Source organism: Tinamus guttatus, unplaced genomic scaffold (assembly GCF_059628265.1).
Source record: "Tinamus guttatus ecotype Peru unplaced genomic scaffold, ASM5962826v1 Tinamus_guttatus_pri_ptg000402l, whole genome shotgun sequence".
Taxonomy (NCBI): domain Eukaryota; kingdom Metazoa; phylum Chordata; class Aves; order Tinamiformes; family Tinamidae; genus Tinamus; species Tinamus guttatus.
Genome location: NW_028288936.1, coordinates 2495732 through 2515859, shown reverse-complemented (window position 1 = coordinate 2515859; position 20128 = coordinate 2495732). Strand labels below are relative to the sequence as shown.

The 20128-nt window shown below is 45.3% G+C and overlaps 2 protein-coding genes across 2 annotated transcripts in view; both read left to right on the top strand.

Annotated features, from left to right (window-relative positions):
- ZNF451 (zinc finger protein 451) overlaps positions 1–5035 on the top strand; it is a 33817-nt gene extending 28782 nt beyond the window's left edge. Inside the window, exons 13-14 of the mRNA XM_088531223.1 lie at positions 3880–3954; positions 4925–5035. Of these exons, the coding sequence (XP_088387349.1) occupies positions 3880–3954; positions 4925–4980 (131 nt within the window). The 3' untranslated portion in view covers positions 4981–5035. The remainder of the gene's footprint in view (positions 1–3879; positions 3955–4924) is intronic.
- A 5979-nt stretch (positions 5036–11014) lies between these two features.
- On the top strand, positions 11015–18820 carry BAG2 (BAG cochaperone 2). Its single transcript, XM_088531216.1, has 3 exons — positions 11015–11304; positions 17519–17628; positions 18399–18820. The coding sequence occupies exons 1-3, from the start codon at positions 11144–11146 to the stop codon at positions 18797–18799; spliced, it is 672 nt and encodes a 223-aa protein (XP_088387342.1). The 5' UTR covers positions 11015–11143; the 3' UTR covers positions 18800–18820.
- The last annotated feature ends 1308 nt before the right edge of the window (positions 18821–20128 follow it).

Below are 20128 nucleotides of genomic sequence, written 5' to 3'. Positions count from 1 at the left end.
AGAGAGGTCTTGTGTGGTTGTGAGCTCTCAGCAGTGGGTGGCTGTCCTTGCTATTGCAGGTGAAGTCACGTAATGAGGAAACTGATATCACAGCAGTAAGTAGTGCAACAACAAAAAAAAAGGAGGATTCTCTAAGCACATATTGAAAAAAAGATTTTTTTAAAAAATGGATTAAGCAAGCCAGAGAGGCATATTTTAAAAGTAGCATGATGGCATGTGCTGAATGTGATTGAGAAATCAAGGAAAATAAGGACAGAGTACTGATCCTGAGCTCTAGGCAAAGGGGTCACTAGCATTCTGAATGAAACAACTGTCACCGTATTTTTGGAGTAGAAAAGCTCTGTAAAACTTGAGACATCAACAGTGGGGCAGCAACGAGGGAGACGGGGAGCGAAGCACAGTACTGCTGTCCTGCACTGGGCCGGGAAACAAGCCGGGGAGGCTGAGAGCAAGTGCAGAGTGGTGCAGGAGAGAGCACGACGAGCACAGGGGATGCGGCTGCAGGATGTGAAGAACTGTCAGGAGGTGGCAGAAGCTTTTAGCAGAGGAGGACGACGACGAAGGCAGGAGGAAGGAAACCAAACAGCAGAAACTGTGAAGGGGATGATGGCACCTAAGGAGGCTGCAGGAGCAGGGGCACAGCTGTAGCCTGAGGTAACGTGGGCTGCGAATCTAAACGAAAGCTGGGGCTCTTTGGTGTCCAGGACAGGGGGTGGCACCTGCAGTCTGCGCAAGTTCACTGGTCCCTTCCCTGAAATAGGGACTCTCGAAATGGCACTGGATGCATCTCTCCAGGAAAAATAGCATATTCACACCCATCTGTAAGTTAAACCTTCCTGATCTTTGAACTCTATACTTGGCATAATTTGCCTCGCTCTTTTACATTTTTTTTCTGATTTTGTTTGTTTTGATTTTTTTTTTTTTTTTTTTTTCTTCTCCAGAAGAATTTGGCAGTGTATGAGGACTACAATGAGACCGTAACATCTCTGAGAGAAGAGGTTCAGTCAGAGCTTCTCAGCTATTGTGTACTTCATAAAGTGTGCTGGAGAAAAGGCCATAACTTGTGGTTTCTTGGACAAAAAAAAAAAAAACTCTCCTTTTTCTCCTTTGCTGTCTAACCCCAGAGGAGTTGGGAGCTGCAGAGTTTGCTCAACATTTAAAACAAGAGGAACCAGACATACCCGATTTCTGCAAGTTACATCTCATTTACTCTTCATCTTCAGAAGATGCCAGCAGTGCTAGGGGTATATTTGCATGGGGTGAAGAGTATTAGGTTGCAGGATCTCTTTGAGAGCAAATTCACTCGCAGGATATAGGCACAGCACCAGCACTATAGGTGAAGCACCTGTCCAAAGAGCAGGTCCCCTGTGGTTTAAAATCCATCTGTTTGATCTTCCTTCTCTGTCTGATGCCCAAGTTCTGCACCATAGTTCTTGCTGTTTCCAACCCCTAAAGAAAATGCACTTTTTAACCTTATTTGTTGAAATATTTCTCCATAGGTTGTTTATGGCCAGGCTAATTCCTGATTGTTTCAATCTTATTCCTGCTTGCCATAAAACTACGGGAACATTTTAAAACTCTTTGGTGGTGGTGTTTGCCCCTGACGTGCCTGCCTCACCAGACTCCCTTGGTCTTGGCTCTTGGTGTATGTAGAGGGGTGGCACCGTGACCAGCCTTAGCAGACAGTGGGCACTGGAAGAGGAAAGTCAGTGCTATCTTAGATACAAGCTTCTGCTTGAAAAAGTCCCAATTAAGGTTTGGACATTTGCTAGTCTCGTAAGAGATTAACTTTCGCCAATGCAGAGATTTCGAAGAATTCAGCATCTGCCTTCTTGGGAAGCTGAAAATACACATTAGCGCAGTTAGAGAGGAGAAAAGTCTTGCAAATAACAACCAAGCTTTAGATCACTGGAGGCAAGATGCAACTCGAGATTTGGAACACGCTTCACAACTACATGTGACTCCGAGCTGAACCTTCCCTCTCAAACTGAGTAGATCATCTTATATACTAGTAGCTTTCAAGTTTGTTGGTTTCTTTGAGCTCTTCTAGTTGAATTCATCTTAACCGATGTAAACTTTGATAAAACTGAGATGCAATTTGTGGAATGTTTTTGTCCCTGTGATATGACTGGACAGCTACCACCAGCTGAGTTTGAGCTGAGCTTTCATTGGCAGCAGCTTGCAAACTGTATGAACTAATAAAATAGGCTTGCTTAAACCTTCTGCAAGCAAACCTGTTCTTGATGTGACTACCAGGTAACGTTCATTGATTTCCTTAGATAGTATCTGAAAGGAACTGCTGCGTTTCTGACTCTGCTGTTTAGCCATCTGTGCAGGTTGCCAATCTGCTGGCCTTTCCCGTTTGCCAGCATTCTTTTATCGGGGTGCCTCAGAAGCCCTTTCCTCCTGCTGGTAAAGCACTCTTAAAAGGCTTACATTTAAAGCTGTAGCAATCTAGAGACACTCTTCTCCAATGCCTTATCACCTATTTCCTTCCAGGTCTCAATCTTTCCATTATGTTTATTCCAAAAAATGAAACTAGAGAGTCATTACATTGGCTGTTCCATCACTGACAGGTATGAAAAATGTGAATAGTGTGAGATGCCTTCCAGACTGGAGGTTTAAGGAAGTGTGATGGAGAAGCCACTTGTGCCAAGTCTTTCCTTTCTACTTTTTATCTCTTTCAGAAATTGCTGTCATGAGGCTTGTTTGTAGGTTTACCTTTTTTGTTGCTTTATTTGCTTTGAAATAAGATATACAGGAAGGTAGTTCTACCCACAGGTACTGGGCAGCTCCAAAAATGATTCATACTGGGTCTGCTGAATGGCTGGAAAAAGACCCATTTTATCTGCAATATCTATCCAACCATTGCTGGCATCTCTGTGACCTCCTGCTCCCCCTCGATACCAGCTGTTGGGAGTTTGTATTCCTGGGATTAGGAGGGAGTCAGTAATATTCCTGTTCAAATAAGGTATGTGTATTAGAAGCTTGAAGACAAAATTTAGGAAGTGTGCCTGTCATCCTGAAAACCTAACTTGGGTCATTTAAAAACCTTAAGTCTGTAATTTAGATGTTTGTATCCAGGTATTCTGCTCCTAAACAGCAGCACAACTATATTGGTATATGAGTAAATGTAATGACTTTAAGAGAAATGCTTCTCATGTTGCCGTGACCCTAGGAGAGTAGTTGGTTGTAAATATAGTAAGCCAATATTAGGGAGACTATCTGCCAAAATACCAGTTAACCTCTAGCAGGAGAGTAAGTATAAGATGTGACTAATGGGCTTGGTGACTTGTGTGACCTGTAGTTTCCTGAAACTCCATTTAAAGCAAATGAGAAATTTGCAGGCTGAACCACGCGCATCCAGTCTCTTGTTTTTGTAAGAACTGAGCAGTTTGCTGAATTGCAGTGTTCAGTGTAGCAAATAGAGGTGTAGTACTCTGTTGTTCAAAATGGATGGTGTTTATGCAGCAAAACTTAGCTAATGCTACATGTAGGCAGTTCACCCTGTAATGAAATCTGTGACAATTTGTAGAAAGTTAATAATCTCTGTTTATCTTTCTTCCCAGTAACTAAATATTTTAAAGCAACAAATACTGTAACAGTAGCTTCTGCACCTATTATTAGTTTCTACTGCTTTAAAATAATACAAAATTATAAATAAATATAAAATTCTCCTTCTGGATTTGGGAGGGAGAAAGGAAAGAGGTTGAAAAAGCTTTCTTGGATTACCGCCTTGACCTATTATGTATCTTATCTTGAATTTCAGGTCACAAGGACAGTGCTTCAAAACTCTTCTACAACTTTAGTGTAGGAAGAGGATTGTTAAGAGGTGGCTGTTAATGGTTTCCTCATGTATGTTTGATTTGTGTGTTTAAGGTTCAGACAGTGAAGAGGATGAAGATATCAAACTTACAGTCAAGAAGAGCTTAGAAGAAACAAAGAAACAGCAAGGTGGGTGTTAGTTTTCACTTCTGTTTTCAAGTTCTAGTAATACAGAAGGTAAAGAGATTAAGTGTAGATAATTCTCATGGTAAAAGACCATGAAATCTTGGGCGTACTCTGGAATATTCCAAGTATTTCACTAGGCAGTTGAGAACATGTGATGAGTTGAAAAAAAAAATAGCTAGCCTGAGAAGTATGCCAGCAGACTCAAAGTCTATTTTTATTGCTGCACCACATAATATTGTGAGATTAAGGCTTCGACTGAGCTCACTTTGTAACAGCTTAATCTGGCTCTGGCTCCTGCAGAACTTCTGTGATTGAACTCCTGCATAATAGTTGAGATGTATGTATTATATCTCACCAGGGGACTCTGGTCTGCCAAGGGGAAGCTGGAGATTGGTGCTCAAGTTCGAAGCAGCAGCACAGCTTGCTGTTCACGTGCTCACATCATAGTTTACCTTATTTGAAATTGCGGTCATCCTTTTGCTGTTGTGCTTCTAGTGGTGCTGTTCAGCCCGTGTAGTCATTTATTTCTAGAGACAGACTGATGGCCTTTTAAAAACAATGTACTGTTTAAAGGCTTGGCTGTCCCCTCCCATGTGATGGAAATAAAAAGAACTAAAGCATCATTAGACACTTTGTGCCAGTGATAAAGCTAAGATAACTAAATGTTATGTTCCCAGAGTTTATTCGGTTAGCCCTACGATCCATTACTGCATGTTACTGTGCAAGCTGCCCTGTGTTCGTGCAGGGTGTTAGTGACAGCAGCGGTGTTTGGCCTGTGTGAGAGGTGGCAACTTGAGGCCTGCGCTGGGACCCTGGCAGGAGTGAGAGGCAGCGAGAAGGCAAAATAACCCCAGGGAGGAAGGGCCCTGGCAGCTGCTCGAAGAGGAGAAAGCCCAAGAGGGCAAGGAGCCAGGACCAGCTGAAGTTTTCCTCTTAGAGACTCCTTTTAAAGCATTTGCTTCTGCTCCTGCAGATACCGAAGATGCAGAGATGGAGGAAGCTATCCAGAGGAGCCTGGAGGAAATGTAGGCGAGGATACCTGTGTGCACTAACTGCATGTCATCAGAGCTGCCTGCAAAAACAGAAGCTTGCTCACCAATTTACAAAAGTTCAGAAATGCTGCTTTGAAAAATGTTTGTCTTGATTTGTTATAATCTGAAGATCTCTGTCATGCTGATGAGGAGCTGGGGCTTATGGATATATGTTGCAATATACTGTATATGATAAAAATAAATTTTTAAGTCTTTGCAAATTCTGTTTCTAACGAGCAACGACTAAGTCTCTCCAGTCTAGCTGTATAAGTTGTTGCCTGAAAAGTAGGCTGGTCTTACAATGTATTTTTTTATTGGTTCTTGTATTTAATTCTTCTGTCATAAAAGGTTATTCTCTTTTTCTTAAACCTTTTTGGGTGGCCTTTCTGATGGAGAAAACCAGTGAACATGGATGATCTTAGACTGACTTGCCTATCTAATCTTGTTATAAAGAGGTTAGGTCCCAGTTTTGCAAATTTAATACGTGGTCTGAATCTTGTCCCTGATGGGATCTCACCTCATATACCCCAGGTTTGTCTATGGCCTGTTTGTTACAGATGGCAGAATCAGGACTTCAGACTATATGGTTGGTTTCTGCTAGCTTTCTTTTTATAAATGTGTATATTTTTTAATAAGAGTGTGATACTGTTGTAGTAGATATCTTAAAGTTTGGCAGGTTCAGTCTCTCTCCCTAATCTAGGGCTGGAACAACTTTATCAGTGAACAGAAGACAAATAAACTTCCAATTTCCTCTTTGAAACAGATGTGAAAGAATTCGAGCTGCATCATTCCTCTCTTGGCTTTTTATTGCCTCTGTTCATAGCGGGGTGGCCTTGAATACCTGACTGTAGTCATGTTAAACATTTTTGTACTCTCCTTATTTTCAGGTAAATGATTTTTTGTGTGTGTATGTGTGTTTCAACTTGTCACCTGTGTCACCTTTCTTAGTTCCTTCTTTAAAAATAACTATGCAAGCTGTCCAGCTTTACCAGCTTATTTAACTTTTGTTGACAGTTGTTAATCACTAAGAAATCTCCATGTAATAAAATGTTATTTGATTTTTGTAATCATTAGCATGTGATTTTGCTTGTGTTTGCTGTAAATATAAATTACATTATGCAAAAAAAAAAAAAGTTAATTCTAGGGGAATAAGACAAAAAGAAAGCTAAATTTTAATGACTCTCAGTACAAAAGAGTCAAAATAACCACAGGTGTGTTTCACTATGGTTAAATATTGGAAAATTGACACTGATTTGTTTCAGATTATGATTGACCTGCATTTGCCCAACAAAATTGATGAAGAATCTAGTGTGTTAGCTTAGAGCTCCTTGGTAGTCACACAACTTGCAAGAAGAAACTGCCAATAGAAAATAGTTTGAACATTTCCTGTGTATTTAAAAAAAAAAAAAAAAGGCAGTTCTGAAGCGAAGTATTACAGAATAAAGCGGACTTCACGCTCCGCTTTCCATTGTCTCTGCTGCCTGCTTTCCCAGGATGAATCTCCCCTGAGTGATGTCCGGCTGTGCCTGGGCAGTGCTGCATGCCTGGCTGCTGAGGAAGCACCGTGTTAGAAGTCTGAGTTGCCTTTAGCTGATGATACTTCAGCTGAATCAGTTGCAGAATTCCTCTCACTGACTAAATGTGTCCCCTAATGAAGGATGAGATAGGACAGAGGAGAATTTTCATCCCCACAAAGACTCTTAAGTTGTGGCTTTTGGGGCAGTTTTTTGTTCTGGTTTGTTTCTTCTTCCTCCCAAGCACAAAAGGTTCATATTCCTTTCATATAAAAGCTTTGTGCTTGATGAGTCATTGCTTAATCGGTTGCATTAGGAAACCAAAAAGTATGGAAATGTATCATGTGTTGTCCTCTTCATCAGCTTCCCCAAGGGAGTGGCAAATCCTGAACTCTGCCTCTATGGCTTTTGTAGAGCAGCTAAAGAGAGTTCTAGTCTCTGCATCACTTTTATGTTCAAAGTATTCTCTAGAATGATCAATGTCTTGAAACTTCTTCTGACTTTCTTGCTTTCTCTGAGGTTCTTGCAATCTGGAGTGTTTCTTTCCAAAGTTCCCAATGGTGCCTCTATTTCCAGAAGAACAAAAGTTCTTAATATTGTATGTAGAGGCATGTGACATGTTTGACACTATCATGTCATGGCATGGCATCTGATTCTTCACCTGTAAAAGGTGCCTTGTAAATGCTGTTTCTGAATTTAATGTTTCCAGCTGGGGGAGTCTTGCTTAACTGGCTCAAATTTTTGAGGTTTGCCATGTGCCTTCTGAAATGTGTCTGCGTTTATAAACAACTCACTTGTTAAAGGAGCCTTGTCCAGCATCAGTTGAACCTAAGTCATTTGTCTTGTCCTTTTTTTAAGATTACTTGCTTCTAAGGTCGTGATTGAATTCACCCTTAGTTACTCCAGATTCATTACTTGGTACTTTTTCACACTCATCTTTAAAGAATAATGTTCTCTATTTCTATGTGACTACCACCACTTTTTCTTTCATTTTAATGTTCTAGTTTTCTGTACAGTGCACGCAGAAGTTCTGTAAAACTTCAGAGATGAAGTCAAAATTGTTTCAGGGTTCCTGTCCTTGTTGCTTAATCATGATCATGTTCAAGGAGGAGATGAGAAGACAAATAAATCAGCGTAACAGAGAAGTCACTTGGCACTAAAACTTCATCCCAGCCTGGTTGCTTTTGAAGTGCTTAAAAAGAGTTTTAGTTTTGTTTTTATGTGGTATTTTGGGGGGATTAGGTTAGTTTATTGTAAACAACTTGCTTTGTTTAATAGTGATATGTATTTGATGATGGTTTAATTTTCTTCGCTCTCAAAATGTACAGGAACGGCTGCTCATCTACCTATCGTGGTCACATCATTGGAGTTTTAAGACACTCAGCAGCAGGTAAATACCAAGTCTGGTAAATATTACGTAACACACGAAACTTTACTCAATCTTTACCAAATATGGTCAAGTTTATAGAGGTATGAAGTGACGCCATTTTTTTCGTAAAAGGAAAGTGTTCTGTCGTCTGCTTGTGTTGTCCTAGCAATGTTTATAGTGACTGCTGTAAGTTGGGAGGAGGTGAGAAGGGTGGGTGACAAATTGTTTTAAAATTCATTTAGCAAACTTGGCTGACTTTAACACCGAGATCCTTTCTGGCAATTCTTTCTAGTTGAGAAGCAAGATGTAAATGCAGGCTGTTAAACGCTGTATTTGTGTAGTTCTCTGACAGTTCTAAACTGCCCCAAAATCTTCTGAAGAATTTTTATTTCAAGAGTTACAGCTCAGTTGTAACATTTTGGGCCCAATAATCTGGTCCAACATAATGTGAATGCACGTAAACAAATCAGAAAATGTGTGGTAAATGGCAGGTATGTGCAAAGCTTGTGCTTGAAGCACTGTGTGTGTAGGTGTAAATGTAAGGTGCCCCTTGTTTGTAACCCTGTGGATGTTTCTTTTCGCTGACTCCAGTATCCCACTTTCTGGGAGTCCTCCAGTGGTTTTTGCAGCGAGCTCTATCTGAAACCTGCCCAGCACCTACAGCTGTAAAGAATTTACTGCCTTGTTTGCTAAGCAGTTTTCCTCTCAGTGAGGATAAACTGCTCCATGCCCTTAAACAGGCTGGCTTTCTGATTCTCTGTGCAATAGAAACCGAACCTCACGCTGGCCCCTCTTCTGCCGAGTGCCAGCCCTGCTCAACTGGCCCGCGCTGCCGCTGCGTCCTTGGGGTATGCATGGGACAGGCTGCGTTTCCTAACAGGACATGGAGGGGAGGAAGGAAGGGAGGAAAGAAGGAAGAAAGGAAGGAAGGAAGGGTCTGGCCTGGCATTTCTTGGGCAGGAACTTGCCTTTGATCCAGTCCCATGGCAGCTCCTATGCAATTGGCAGTGACAAGGTGTATATCGGAGTCTGGAAAAAGGTGAGACTGGAACTAAGGGGGCATTTAGCAGCGTGACCATTAGTACAGCTTTTGGTGCCTGTCATCTCACTGTGTTTGTCTAAGGCCGGGAAGGCTCTTTGCTCCCCTGTGGGGGTAGATCTCTTGCATGCGCATGGGAATCCCTGCGCTGCCGGGTGCATTCGCTGTGATGCTGTTATTAAAAACCAGAAGAGAGGGATGCGGCAGCAGCTGTCTCACAACATCCCCTTTCTTTGCTATGAGGATGAGGATGAGATCCATGTCCTGTTTCAGATGGGGCTGCCCTTCCTTCCCCCAGCTCCTTGCAGCCCTGGAGCACCTAATTCCTGCCTCTGTGCTCCCTGTTCCTTGCCCCAGTGCAACTGTGGGTCGCGGCCCTTCTCCAGAGAGCTGACTGCCCCCTTGCTAGCCCAGGCACCTGTTATTTTGGGAAAGTGGTGACAACTGCTCCTTTATGTATCTCAGCAAGCAATAAAACACCCAATGGAAAATGGGGGCAATCTACCCCCGTTGGGTAGGAGAATCAGCTTCTGCAGCCCCTCCAAATTGCTAAATGGCAAAATATTCTAGGCTGCACAGGCAGCAACCATAAGGTTTGTTTCCAAAAACTTTTCTGCTTTTGAAATGCATTTTGCTTGCACTGCTTCTGCTGTTTTCAGTTGGTGGGTGAAATACTGTTTGTCCATCAAAAAGGACCCATGTGATGCAGTCGCACACAGCTCGCAGTGCTGGGTCCACGTGTCACCGTACATCCCAGCTGCAGAGATTTCAGCTCTTGTGCAGGGCAGAAGATCCTCATTTGGCTAGTAGCAATTCTCACTGTTGCTTTTTAAACACAACCTTAGTAATACTTAATAAATTAGCATGGAAGGAATAGAAGGATCTTGGGGGAATTGTTTGCAAATTGTATAACATTATTGCTCAGGTTTCTGTTTGTATATGTTTGGGGGTAGAAGTGTTTTTTAAATCACTTTCTGTGTAGGCTGCAGTGAGATGGATAGGACAATTGTTGAACAACAAAATTATTTCTCTGAGCAGACCACAGCCCTTCCTTACCCAGCCATATAAAAATAAAAAAAAATCAGGCAATTAATTTAGCAAGAAGGTTGGGAACATGATATCATTCTGAATAGACAAGCCTGAGAAAAGAGCTAAATGCAGAGCAAGCATCGAAACGTCGTCCCTGTGCAATAAAAGCCCTGCTAACTGGATGCCAAGGACTGGTCTGTCAGAGACCTGCAGTATTTGTCCAAACCTGAAATTAGGGCTAAGCAAATTCCTTCTTAAATAGTCACAGCAATGGCAAGTAAATTTTATATATGCTTTGAATTGCTGGTACCAAAAGAAACCTGAGTAAAAAAAGATTTCACTGTTTTAAGTTTCCTAAGTTAGTTTGATCTGCTCTTGGGAGATAGGAGTTACCTGGTTTATAGAGAGAAGTTAAACATGATTTGGGAAAAAAGTCATTACTAGGTATAGAGTCACTGTCTTTGCTATCATAAAATAGTGGATTTGTTTGTTTGGCATAGCAAGGAAGCGTTAAAACAATTTTCTTTCCAGTAAACCTGTTGTGGAAAAGATGTTTGGCAGAACTGTTTTCTGTGTCTAACCCGGTGACTCCTGCCCTTAGTATGAGAAGGATGTGCTGTACTGGTAGCAGCATGTAAGTGTTTTACAACTACTATTCTCGTGCTGCTTGTAGCAAGTGCTGTCTCTGGTTTACTTAGCTCTATTTTTTTTTCTCACCTCAAACGGGGTTCTGGATTTTTAAGGCACTTCAAGTTTTCCTCTTTTCTCCTTCATGTGTTGGAGGAGTTTTATCTTTGTCTTTCCAGCCCTCTGCATAGGGAGGTGTGTGTATAGGGCTGTGTATAGGGGTGCTCCACACACACAGACAAGCGCGGGGGCTGGGGGCAGCGCTGCGGGCCGGGAGGAGAAGCTCTGCCCCCCGCCGCGGCGCGGGCTCGAGCCGTGACTCAGCCCGAGCTCCCTGACTCACCCGCAAGTCGGAGCGCGCGCCGCGTTTGTGCTGAGCGCGCGCGGCTGCCGCCCCGGGCGCGCGGGAGCGCGGGGCCGCCCGGGGCGGCGCCTGTGCGGGGCGGGGTGGCCGCGGGGCCGCCGCGCGGCCGCCCTCCTTCTTTGGCCATGAGCGCCGGGCCCGCATTCGGCCGCCGCCTGCGGGGCGCGGGGAGGGAGCGGCGGCGCCAGGAGCCGCAGCGCGGAGCCGCCGGGCAGTGCCATGGCCCAGGCCAAGATCAGCGCCAAGGCCAGCGAGGGCGCGCAGCAGCAGCAGCAGCAGCAGGCGGCGGGCGGGCAGCTCCGCGGCCGCTTCTACCGCTCCACCTCCATGGCGGATCGCTCGAGCCGCCTGCTCGAGAACCTGGACCAGCTGGAGCTCAGGTGGGGAGCGGCGCCCCGGGAACCCTCGGCCCCTCGGGAGCCGCTGACCAACCCCCGCGCCGGGAGCCGTTGGCCCCTTGGGAGCCGTTGAGCGCCCCGTGTCCCGGGAGCCATTGGCCCCTCGCGAGCCGCTGGTCCCGGCGTGGGGAGCGGGCCATGAGGGAGCAGCCCGGGGAGCTGTTGGGAGCTGGGGGCGACGCGGAAAGGGCCCCGCTTGGTGGTGGCCGGGAAGGCGGCGGCCGCAGCCCCGTTATCGCGGTGCGCGGCGGGCCCGGAGCTCTGCGGCGCCTCGGCCCTCGCTGCGGCCTCGGGCCCCGCCGCAGCTCGCGGGCTGCTGGTCCCGGCGCTCGTTAGCCGGGTGGGCGCCTGGCAGCCCGTGAAATGCAGCCGGCACCGGCTCTGATGGGATCAGACATCCCACAGCTTAGTTGCATATTCTGTTTTTTTCCTCATTAATTCCGAGTATTTCATTGTTGTGTCAGGACACGTCTCACCTCTTCTTGTTATTTGACATTCCCCAAATAACCCATTTATTGCTTTTTTTTTCTCCCAGTTTGGTTGTATAAAGAGATGATTCCCTGCCTTTAATCAGGCTCCCTGTCCTCTCAGCTCTCCCTAATTACAGTGTCCCTTTCGAGGTGGAGAGATGCGCAGGGTTATATGAGAGTACCACTGATTCACCTAAAACCATTAAAAATTTCGACACACCCCTTCTTCATTACAGCCACGTATTGATCAGAGGCTTTTGCAGAACCACCCTTGAACTTTCCCGGTCCCTAAGATGCTGTAATTACAGGAGCTCTGTGAGATACAGCACTTGCGTCTTTCCCTTTCTGCGTGCATTACTTTGCATTAATCAAGGGTGAGCTTTATGCGTTGTTATATTATTCTTTCACTTAGGTTGATTAAATCTCTTTGAAGTTCTTTGCAGACTTCTCCGAATTTGACTAACGAAAGTCACTGTCTGCAGGGTTGCAGTCTCCTTCCTGACATATAGATCCAGTGTGTGAATGTATAGCTACAAAACATTGTGCTAAATAAGCAGCAAAACTGCGCAATTTTACTTTTGCATCTACTGAGCAACTTAATGAAACAAAGCAGAAACTTTAACCCAAAGTTCATAGAATCATAGAATCATAGAATGCTTAGGGTTGGAAGGGACCTCTAGAGATCATCTAGTCCAACCCCCCTGCATACGCAGGGACACCTAGAGCACGCAGCACAGGACTGCGTCCAAACGGGTTTTGAAGATCTCCAGAGAAGGAGACTCTACAACCTCTCTGGGCAGCCTGTTCCAGTGCTAAGTTAAACCCCAAATGGAAGTTTTCAGTTTCTTTTGGGTCTTTTGAACAGGCATATTAGTAACTGCAAAGCTCTTGAGAAAGAAGTGAAACTATTTTGTTTCAAGTCAACTAAGTTCATTTTTGTGTTTGATTTATATGCGAGTGATCAACATGCCTAATTTGAAAATTATTTGAATGACAGGAGGAAGAGCTTCCATGCTTCTTCCTTTTCCAGTTTATTTTAGCCTGAGATGCTATTTGTAAATATAATAAGTGAAAATTTGTCAAAACAAACTGTGATCTTTAATTAACTCCCTTTACAACCCTCACTTGTCAGGTTACTTAAGCTTGGACGAATGCTTCAACAGCCCTTGTTGCCTCGATTTTCTGCTCTTGAACAGCTTTCCTGTGGCCCTCTCCCCATCTTCCAAGAGAGTTTCCCCCCCCCGCCCCAAGCAGTAACAAGGTATTTCTGTCTTGTATCTGCTGGTATGTCACCATAGGGGTGCATAGTACTTCCCTCAAGACATTTGCTGAGTATTTTCTTATTGAAATCCCCCAGGAAAGGGGGATGAGTTGAAGCGGGATGCCCTCTCCTGAGGAGCAGGAGGCAGTGCCGGAGTAGTGTGAATGTGGCTGTGCCGCTGGGCAGCTTGTTTCACACCTGCACAGCAAAGCTTTGTTAACTGGTCTTCGATCACGAGGAGCCAAATATGACTTGTATTTGTGAGCAGAGAAATGTGTTTGGGCAAGGCATTGAGGGTTGCTCGCGTCCTTCCCCGTCGCCGGGCGCTCTACCCGTCGACCGGCAGTGCGGATGAGCTCCCAGATCATCCAGGAGATGGTGCAGGACAGAGCTGGTCCCAGCAGCAGTGGGAAGCAGGACCTGAGTCCCTGTTCATGAGTCACAGTGTTGTGGTGGTTGCATTAAATGAGCGTGTTGCTCTGAGTGTAAGAGTTCGTAAGGTGCAAAGTCAGGCTTCTGCTTTCGCTTGTTTTTTTTTTTTTTTCCTCCCTTCCCTTTATTTCTTGTACTTATTCTGTCTTAATTTTGGAGTAGCCTCCCTTCCCCCCACCATTTCTTTATATGCCCACTGAGCAGCTCCCCAGAGAACAGAAACTCCTTTGAGCTGCTCTGCACACCACAGTGAGAAACCCTGCTGGTCTTGGTATCATGGGCTTAACTCTTTCTGTTGAACAGCGGCGCACTCTACAAGTATTTCCTTCTTTTCCTTTGAAAATTCATCCCCAACTTCATCATGCAGCCTTCCATAATGAATTATTTAAATAAGCCAACAATTTAAAGTAAAGAGTTATTGCAGCTGTTATATATATATAAAAAAAAAGTGGATATCGAGTTTCTCATGTGGAAACAAAAGCAGAGCCTAGTCCACCTGTTCCCCAGGGGAATGTTGCACTCATGTAGATGGCATGTGCAGTGCTCTCCCTGGCCTTCCAGGCCAAGGAAAACCAGTGAATTATTAGTTGATATTCAAAACAGCAAAGAGTTAAAATATGACCTGATATTTTCAGCTATCAGAAAACCACCATACCACTCCATCAAGCTGAATCTAAATATCTTATGTTTTAGTTTGCCTTCTATTTCTTGTTTGATTTTTATCGAAACTTGGATTCTGTTTTCACTTTTTCCCCTGAAGTCACTTCAGCTAGAAATTTGCTTCAGACCTTTTTTGCCCTGCAGAGAAAGCGAAGTTTTACACAAATCTGTGAATTAAGGCACTTGAGAAAGAAATTGAGAGCTGACAGAGAGGTGTGGACTTCGTGGCCTTGCTGTAAGCAGAGAGAAGGGTGTAAAATCGAAGGGGAAGGGTAAAGAGAGGGGTTGCAGGAATAGTTTGTGATTATCTTCCTGTGAACCTTTCCAGGCTCCTCTTAATGTGGTTGAAGTACAATCAGTTTAGGTTATATCGAAATACTTTATTTATTTTGGGGAAGGAAAATGTTCACCAAAGTAACCAGAAGTAGGAATTCAGGGTCTCACCTCGTTGCATCCTGCCCAACATCTTCTCTGTACGAAACACTGGTGTATTTTCCTGACTGTCTTGGCTGGTGTGGGTCTGCTTGCTTTGTTTTTGATTTCTGGACTGCTGTTCTGAAATCATCCTATTGTTTTATGTTTTGTTTGGATATCTAGGCCCCTCACAACTACAGCTGCCGTGTTATGGAATGAATTTTCGCAGGTTTTGGTGGCCTGCCCCTTTGGTATTGCTGGATGATAATGTCATCAGAAATAGTCCTGGAAACCAAAAATGGTGGAAGTTTAGAGGGCCTCGACGGTGAGGACAACATTCGAGAGGTCCCCAGAGGCCCCCTTACCTGTCGTGGACACAGAAGTCACACACAGTTTATGCCAGGAGTGCAACAGCCCCAGAGCGCTGGCTGCCTCGCGGCGCCTCTGCCCTGCCCCGGGGCGCTCACCACGGCGAGACGCTGCGTCCTCAGCCACTGCATCCTGGCGCAGCGCTCAGGAATAACCAGCACAGAAGGGCAGCAGGGCTGGGGAGCCCTGGCGTGCTGCCCTCTCGTCCCTGTCCCCTGTAGAACGAGCCTGTAGGGCCGCAGACAAAAATGGCTAATACAGTTCCCAAGAATTCGCTATAGGATTTTGTATTTTATCAATCAAAGCTGTGACTGTTGAGTTAATGTTTTTATGCGGTAGATGATCATTAATTTTGCTAATTTGGCTCTCAGGTCCCACCCCTCATGATAGTAGCTCCCTTTTGGAAGCAGGGATATTTTAGGCGCCTGCTTTTGAGTGGCAGCAGTCGGAGATGCATCTCTGTTAGCGTTTCCCACGTTCTTTACAGGGCTCGAAAAATCCCTTCGGAAGTCAACAGCTGATCCACTCACTGAAGACAGAGCCTTAGTTTTTAAATAGTACAGTGATGTACCTAAGTTGGTATAAAAGTATCATTAAATCAGAATTTGATGCTTCCGAATTTTAATGTTAACTTTTCTAGTGACCAAAATAGATTTTTTTTTTAATTGTGAAAATATTAGGTTTAAAAAAAGGCATGGCGAAGCATTATGGAAATATTGTTAGACTTCTTAAATTATATAGTGCGCACATCAGAAGTCTGAAATGACTCTACCTGCCTAGTTACTCTTATAAACTAGTCCAAAATAATAATTAAGTGTATTTGCTCATGGCAAGAATTTGCATCGAGTTAACTTTTCCCACTCCTCCTCAGAATTAATATTAAAGGAAAGGCCTGAAGCTTGTGCTCTCACTAACGCTGTCATAGCATCGAGCTGTTTCAGCAGTGTGGTCCCTGTCCCCTGAGACTGCTTTTTAGTCTGTTCTTTTGCCTTTTCCAATCCTCTTTTCTCTTGTTACTCTTCTCCCCAAGACTTGTACTCAAGGAGTGAGTATAAGAGAATGAATAATACTGTGGGTGGTTTTCCTTTTCTGGCCAGGTTTAATAAAGATTTCAGGTAGATGGATTCCCCTCCTGTTCACACAGCCTCCGAAGGCATCTAGACCTGGCACCAGGGGCACGGGGCACCCTTGCGTGGCTGCCATGGGCCCGGAGAATGCAGAGCGCTCGGATTGGACACAACTTATGTTGTAGTTACAAAATCACAGAAGGGCTGAGGTGGGAAGGGACCTCTAGAGATCATCTAGTCCAACCCCCCTGCTCCAGCAGGGACACCTAGAGCACATGGCACAGGGTGGCATCCAGGTGGGTTTGGAAGATCTCCAGAGAAGGAGACTCCACAACCTCTCTGGGCAGCCTGTTCCAGGGCTCTGTCATCCTCACAGGAAAGAAGTTCTTCCTCATATGGAGATGGAACTTTCTGTGTTTCAACTTGTACCCATTACCCCTTGTCCTGTCACTAGCTGCCGCTGAGAAGAGTTTGGCCCCATCCTCCTTACATTCGCCCCTCAGGTACTTATACATATTGATCAGATCTCCTCTCAATCTTCTCTTCTCCAGGCTAAACAGGCCTCACTTAGTCTTTCCTCATACAATAGATGTTTGAGTCCCTTGATCATCTCCGTTGCTCCACGCTGGACCCAAGCTCGGCGAGTCCTTGGGGCCGCAGTCCTGCCAGGTCTCCAGGTGCGGGGCCCAGGCAGGGGGACAGGCTCCAGCCTCGACAGTTCCCTTGGGCGCTTTTCCAGCTACCAAGGTACCTGCCCGGAACTAGGCCGGAAAGAGCACCTCCAGAGGCGTCTGGCTCGCGTTTCTGCTGCTGGCCACGTTGGTTTCTCCATGGTGCAGCAGGTGGAGAGGAGAGCACTGGAACTTGACTCTAGTTAACAGGAGGCTGCAGCTTCTGATGGGCTCTCACCTCCCCTCATCATGGCCTGGGTTTGTATCAGCCTGGTGAATGAGACAAGGCCGTGTCGGGGTTCTGACGGGGTTTCACGTTTCACTCGGAGCCCAGGAGCAGCTCCGAGGAGCCTCCCCGGAGGGAGGAGCTGTGCCACCTATGAGATGCACGAGGGCCAGCCCGGCTGTGCTGCTTGCCCGGGGGCGCCTGCCACGCGGGAGCTCCTGCAGAGCGGAGGAGGCCCCTGTCCCGCGTCGCCCTGCCGCGCTGCCCCTCGCGCCGGGGGTGCCACTGCCGCCTTGGGGTCTGGGCTCCTGCTTGGAGCCCTGCTGGCTCTTCGGGTAGTGATGGCTGCGCAGGTGCAGCAGTTCTGCTGCCGGCCTGCAGCACGGGCATGGTCTGCGTGCCCACACGGTGAGTCTGGGGGGCAGCACTGAGCAGAACTGTCAGGAAAAGCAAAGAAAACCAAGGCATGGAAGGAGGGCGTGAAGTCCGGAAGTCTGGCTCATGATTGTTTTGTTCATGGATAACTAAATGACTTTATACCTCAAGCTTAAAAAAAAACCTCTTGGTAGCTGTATAGATGAAAAATTGCTTTATTTAAAGATTTTGTTTGTTTCCTCCATGTTCAGGGTAGAGGCTTTCCGTGATGCAGCGTCTGCTATGGAGCAAGAGAAGGAAATCCTGCTGGAGATGATCCACAACATCCAGAACAGCCAGGACATGCGGCACATCAGCGAAGGTGGGAGCTGCTGCCCTACTCGCCTTGTGGGAGCAGCTCAGCCGCTCGGCGGTTCCTGCCCTGGCACCCCCTCATCACCCAGTTTGTGAAGCCCAGGCCTAGTTCACTGTTTGGTTTATATTTATTATGCTAGTGCCTCTCTACCAAGAGAAGTTTTTCAGCTAATAGTAATAATAATTTCAATGGCTTAATACCTGGACGTTACAGAGTGTGCATAGTCTGCGGGAGCTAGTTCATTAATTCAGTTCCCATGATTATGTGACACTGGTTTAAATATATTCGCCAAACCCAAATCTTTTATAGGACGTGCCTTAAATTGCCAGTTTATTGGTTCTTTCAGAGCATATAAAATATAACAAGTTGGCATTTTGGAGAAAAAACACATGTGTTTTCACAAAATAGAAACACTTTTTTTTTGTATCCCCTTATTGAGACTGATACTCAGAAATCACTTCTTTCCTTACAGCCTGTTGGGGGTGCCATAAATCTCCTGTGCACCACAGAGGCTCCTCAACATGCTTGTGTTGTTAATGAATGATGTTTGCAGGCAGCACTGCCTGCTTTGCACAGCCATTGGATGAGCCATAGAAAGTAGGACATAGATGTAAAGGACCCCATTTCTGGCCTCTGGAAATTTTAGTCATTGTCAGTTACTTAAAAATGCACCAACCTCTTGTACCCTTTTTTTAACTTTTGTAGTATTTCAGTTATCTTGATGTCAACAGCACTGCAGCGTGGTAGTTGGTAACCTAGATTTTTTTTCAAATTAGGTGAAAGGGAAGAGCTAAATCTGACGGCTAATCGTCTGATGGGCCGAACCCTCACAGTGGAGGTTTCTGTGGAAACGATCCGCAATGCCCAGCAGCAGGAATCCCTACTGCACGCCACAAAGATGATCGATGAAATCGTCAACAAGCTCCTCGATGACCTGGAAGATGCCAAGATCCGGCTGCTGTCACTGTACGGCGCATGCACGTCCGACGTGCCCGCGGGACCCATCGATCAGAAGTTCCAGTCAGTTGTCATTGGATGCGCTATTGAGGATCAGAAGAAAATCAAGAGGAGGCTAGAGACTCTGCTGAGAAACTTGGAAAATTCCGAGAAGTCCATCACGTTGCTAGAACACCAGAAATCAGCTACTCGACAATCTTGCAACAGCAAACAGGATTAGAAGTCCTCTCGGTTACCTTCGTGAAAGCACCCGGTGCCGAAGGCTGCACTCGCGCAGCGCCAGGGCGCGGAGGAGGTGCTCCGTGCGGCCGCACGCGCGCCACAGCCTCGCGAGGCGCCCGCAGCTGCTGCGCTTGGGCACTAGTGGCATTTTATTTTGGCAATGAGGATCTGGCTATCAGGATGTTTCCTGTAGAGGTGATACTGCTGCTGCAGCTTGGAATGTGCTTCTGCTGAGCTGTCGGAAACTGTCAGCCTTTCTTTTTGTTTTATTTAATGAAGCTTTGTCCTATATTAAGACTTCAACTACCACAACTTTTCCTGCGCTGTATACATAGTGTGTGAAACTTGTTTGGGGCAAAAGGACAAATCACTGCAATAAACCAGTTAATAAACTGTGCATTGTATTTTCCTAAATGAGACACTGTCCTACTTCTTGCTGACTATAACTTTAAGAGGTTGGCACAATTCGTAGAGTCCAGTATTTTCTAGAAGGAGTTACCTTTCAGTTAAAGGGGGGGGCTCGTTCCTGGGGCAGCTACTCAAGCAAGATGCTACATTTTACTTCTGAAACCTCCCTGGTCTTCAGCTCGGAGTTTGCCAAGAGTTCCTAAGAATTGAGCAAGATGGATTTTTTAATTACAGTTGTAGAAATATCTAAAAACAAAACTTCTCGTGCCTGTACTTTAGGTGGAGACGAAGCTGCCAGCCGTTTAACAGAGCGCCGGAGTCCACGGCCCTGGCAGTCGCGCAGAGCTCAGGGGAGCAGAGCAGCCCTGCTCAGACTGTTCCCTTCATGGCTGCTACTTTTTCCACCATTTACTAGTATAACTCAAGTGGGATTTTTGTTCTCAAGGACAAAAAAGGGAAGAGTCACAATCACAAGAGATGAGCCTAGATTAGCCTGCTTTTGGCCTAAATTACTAGTGTTTGCTTTTTTAAGTTCTTTCTGTTTGTCTTAAACTTTGTAAAATCTGTATCTATCATCTGACTTGCAAGTTCTTAATACCTTCTCCTAAGCTTTTCTAAGATACGAGACTGCCTTTCCACATCCATTAACTCTCACACTGGTTTGAGCAGTCAGTAATTTTACAGTATGTGCAACTCTTCTTTTTAAACAAAAAGTTCTACTCAAACAGGCCTCCCGTAGGCAGCTCCCAGGGCTTCCCCTGCCCTTTCAGAGCCGTTGTCTTCAACATCTGTTACTACTGCTGTAACATAAAGGGGCTAAACAGGCTTGACATCATGCAAGTAACAGGGATCAAAAAAAAACACATGGAAGGTTTTAAAATATATATATAAAAGATATGTCGTGAAAAAAAAAAAATCA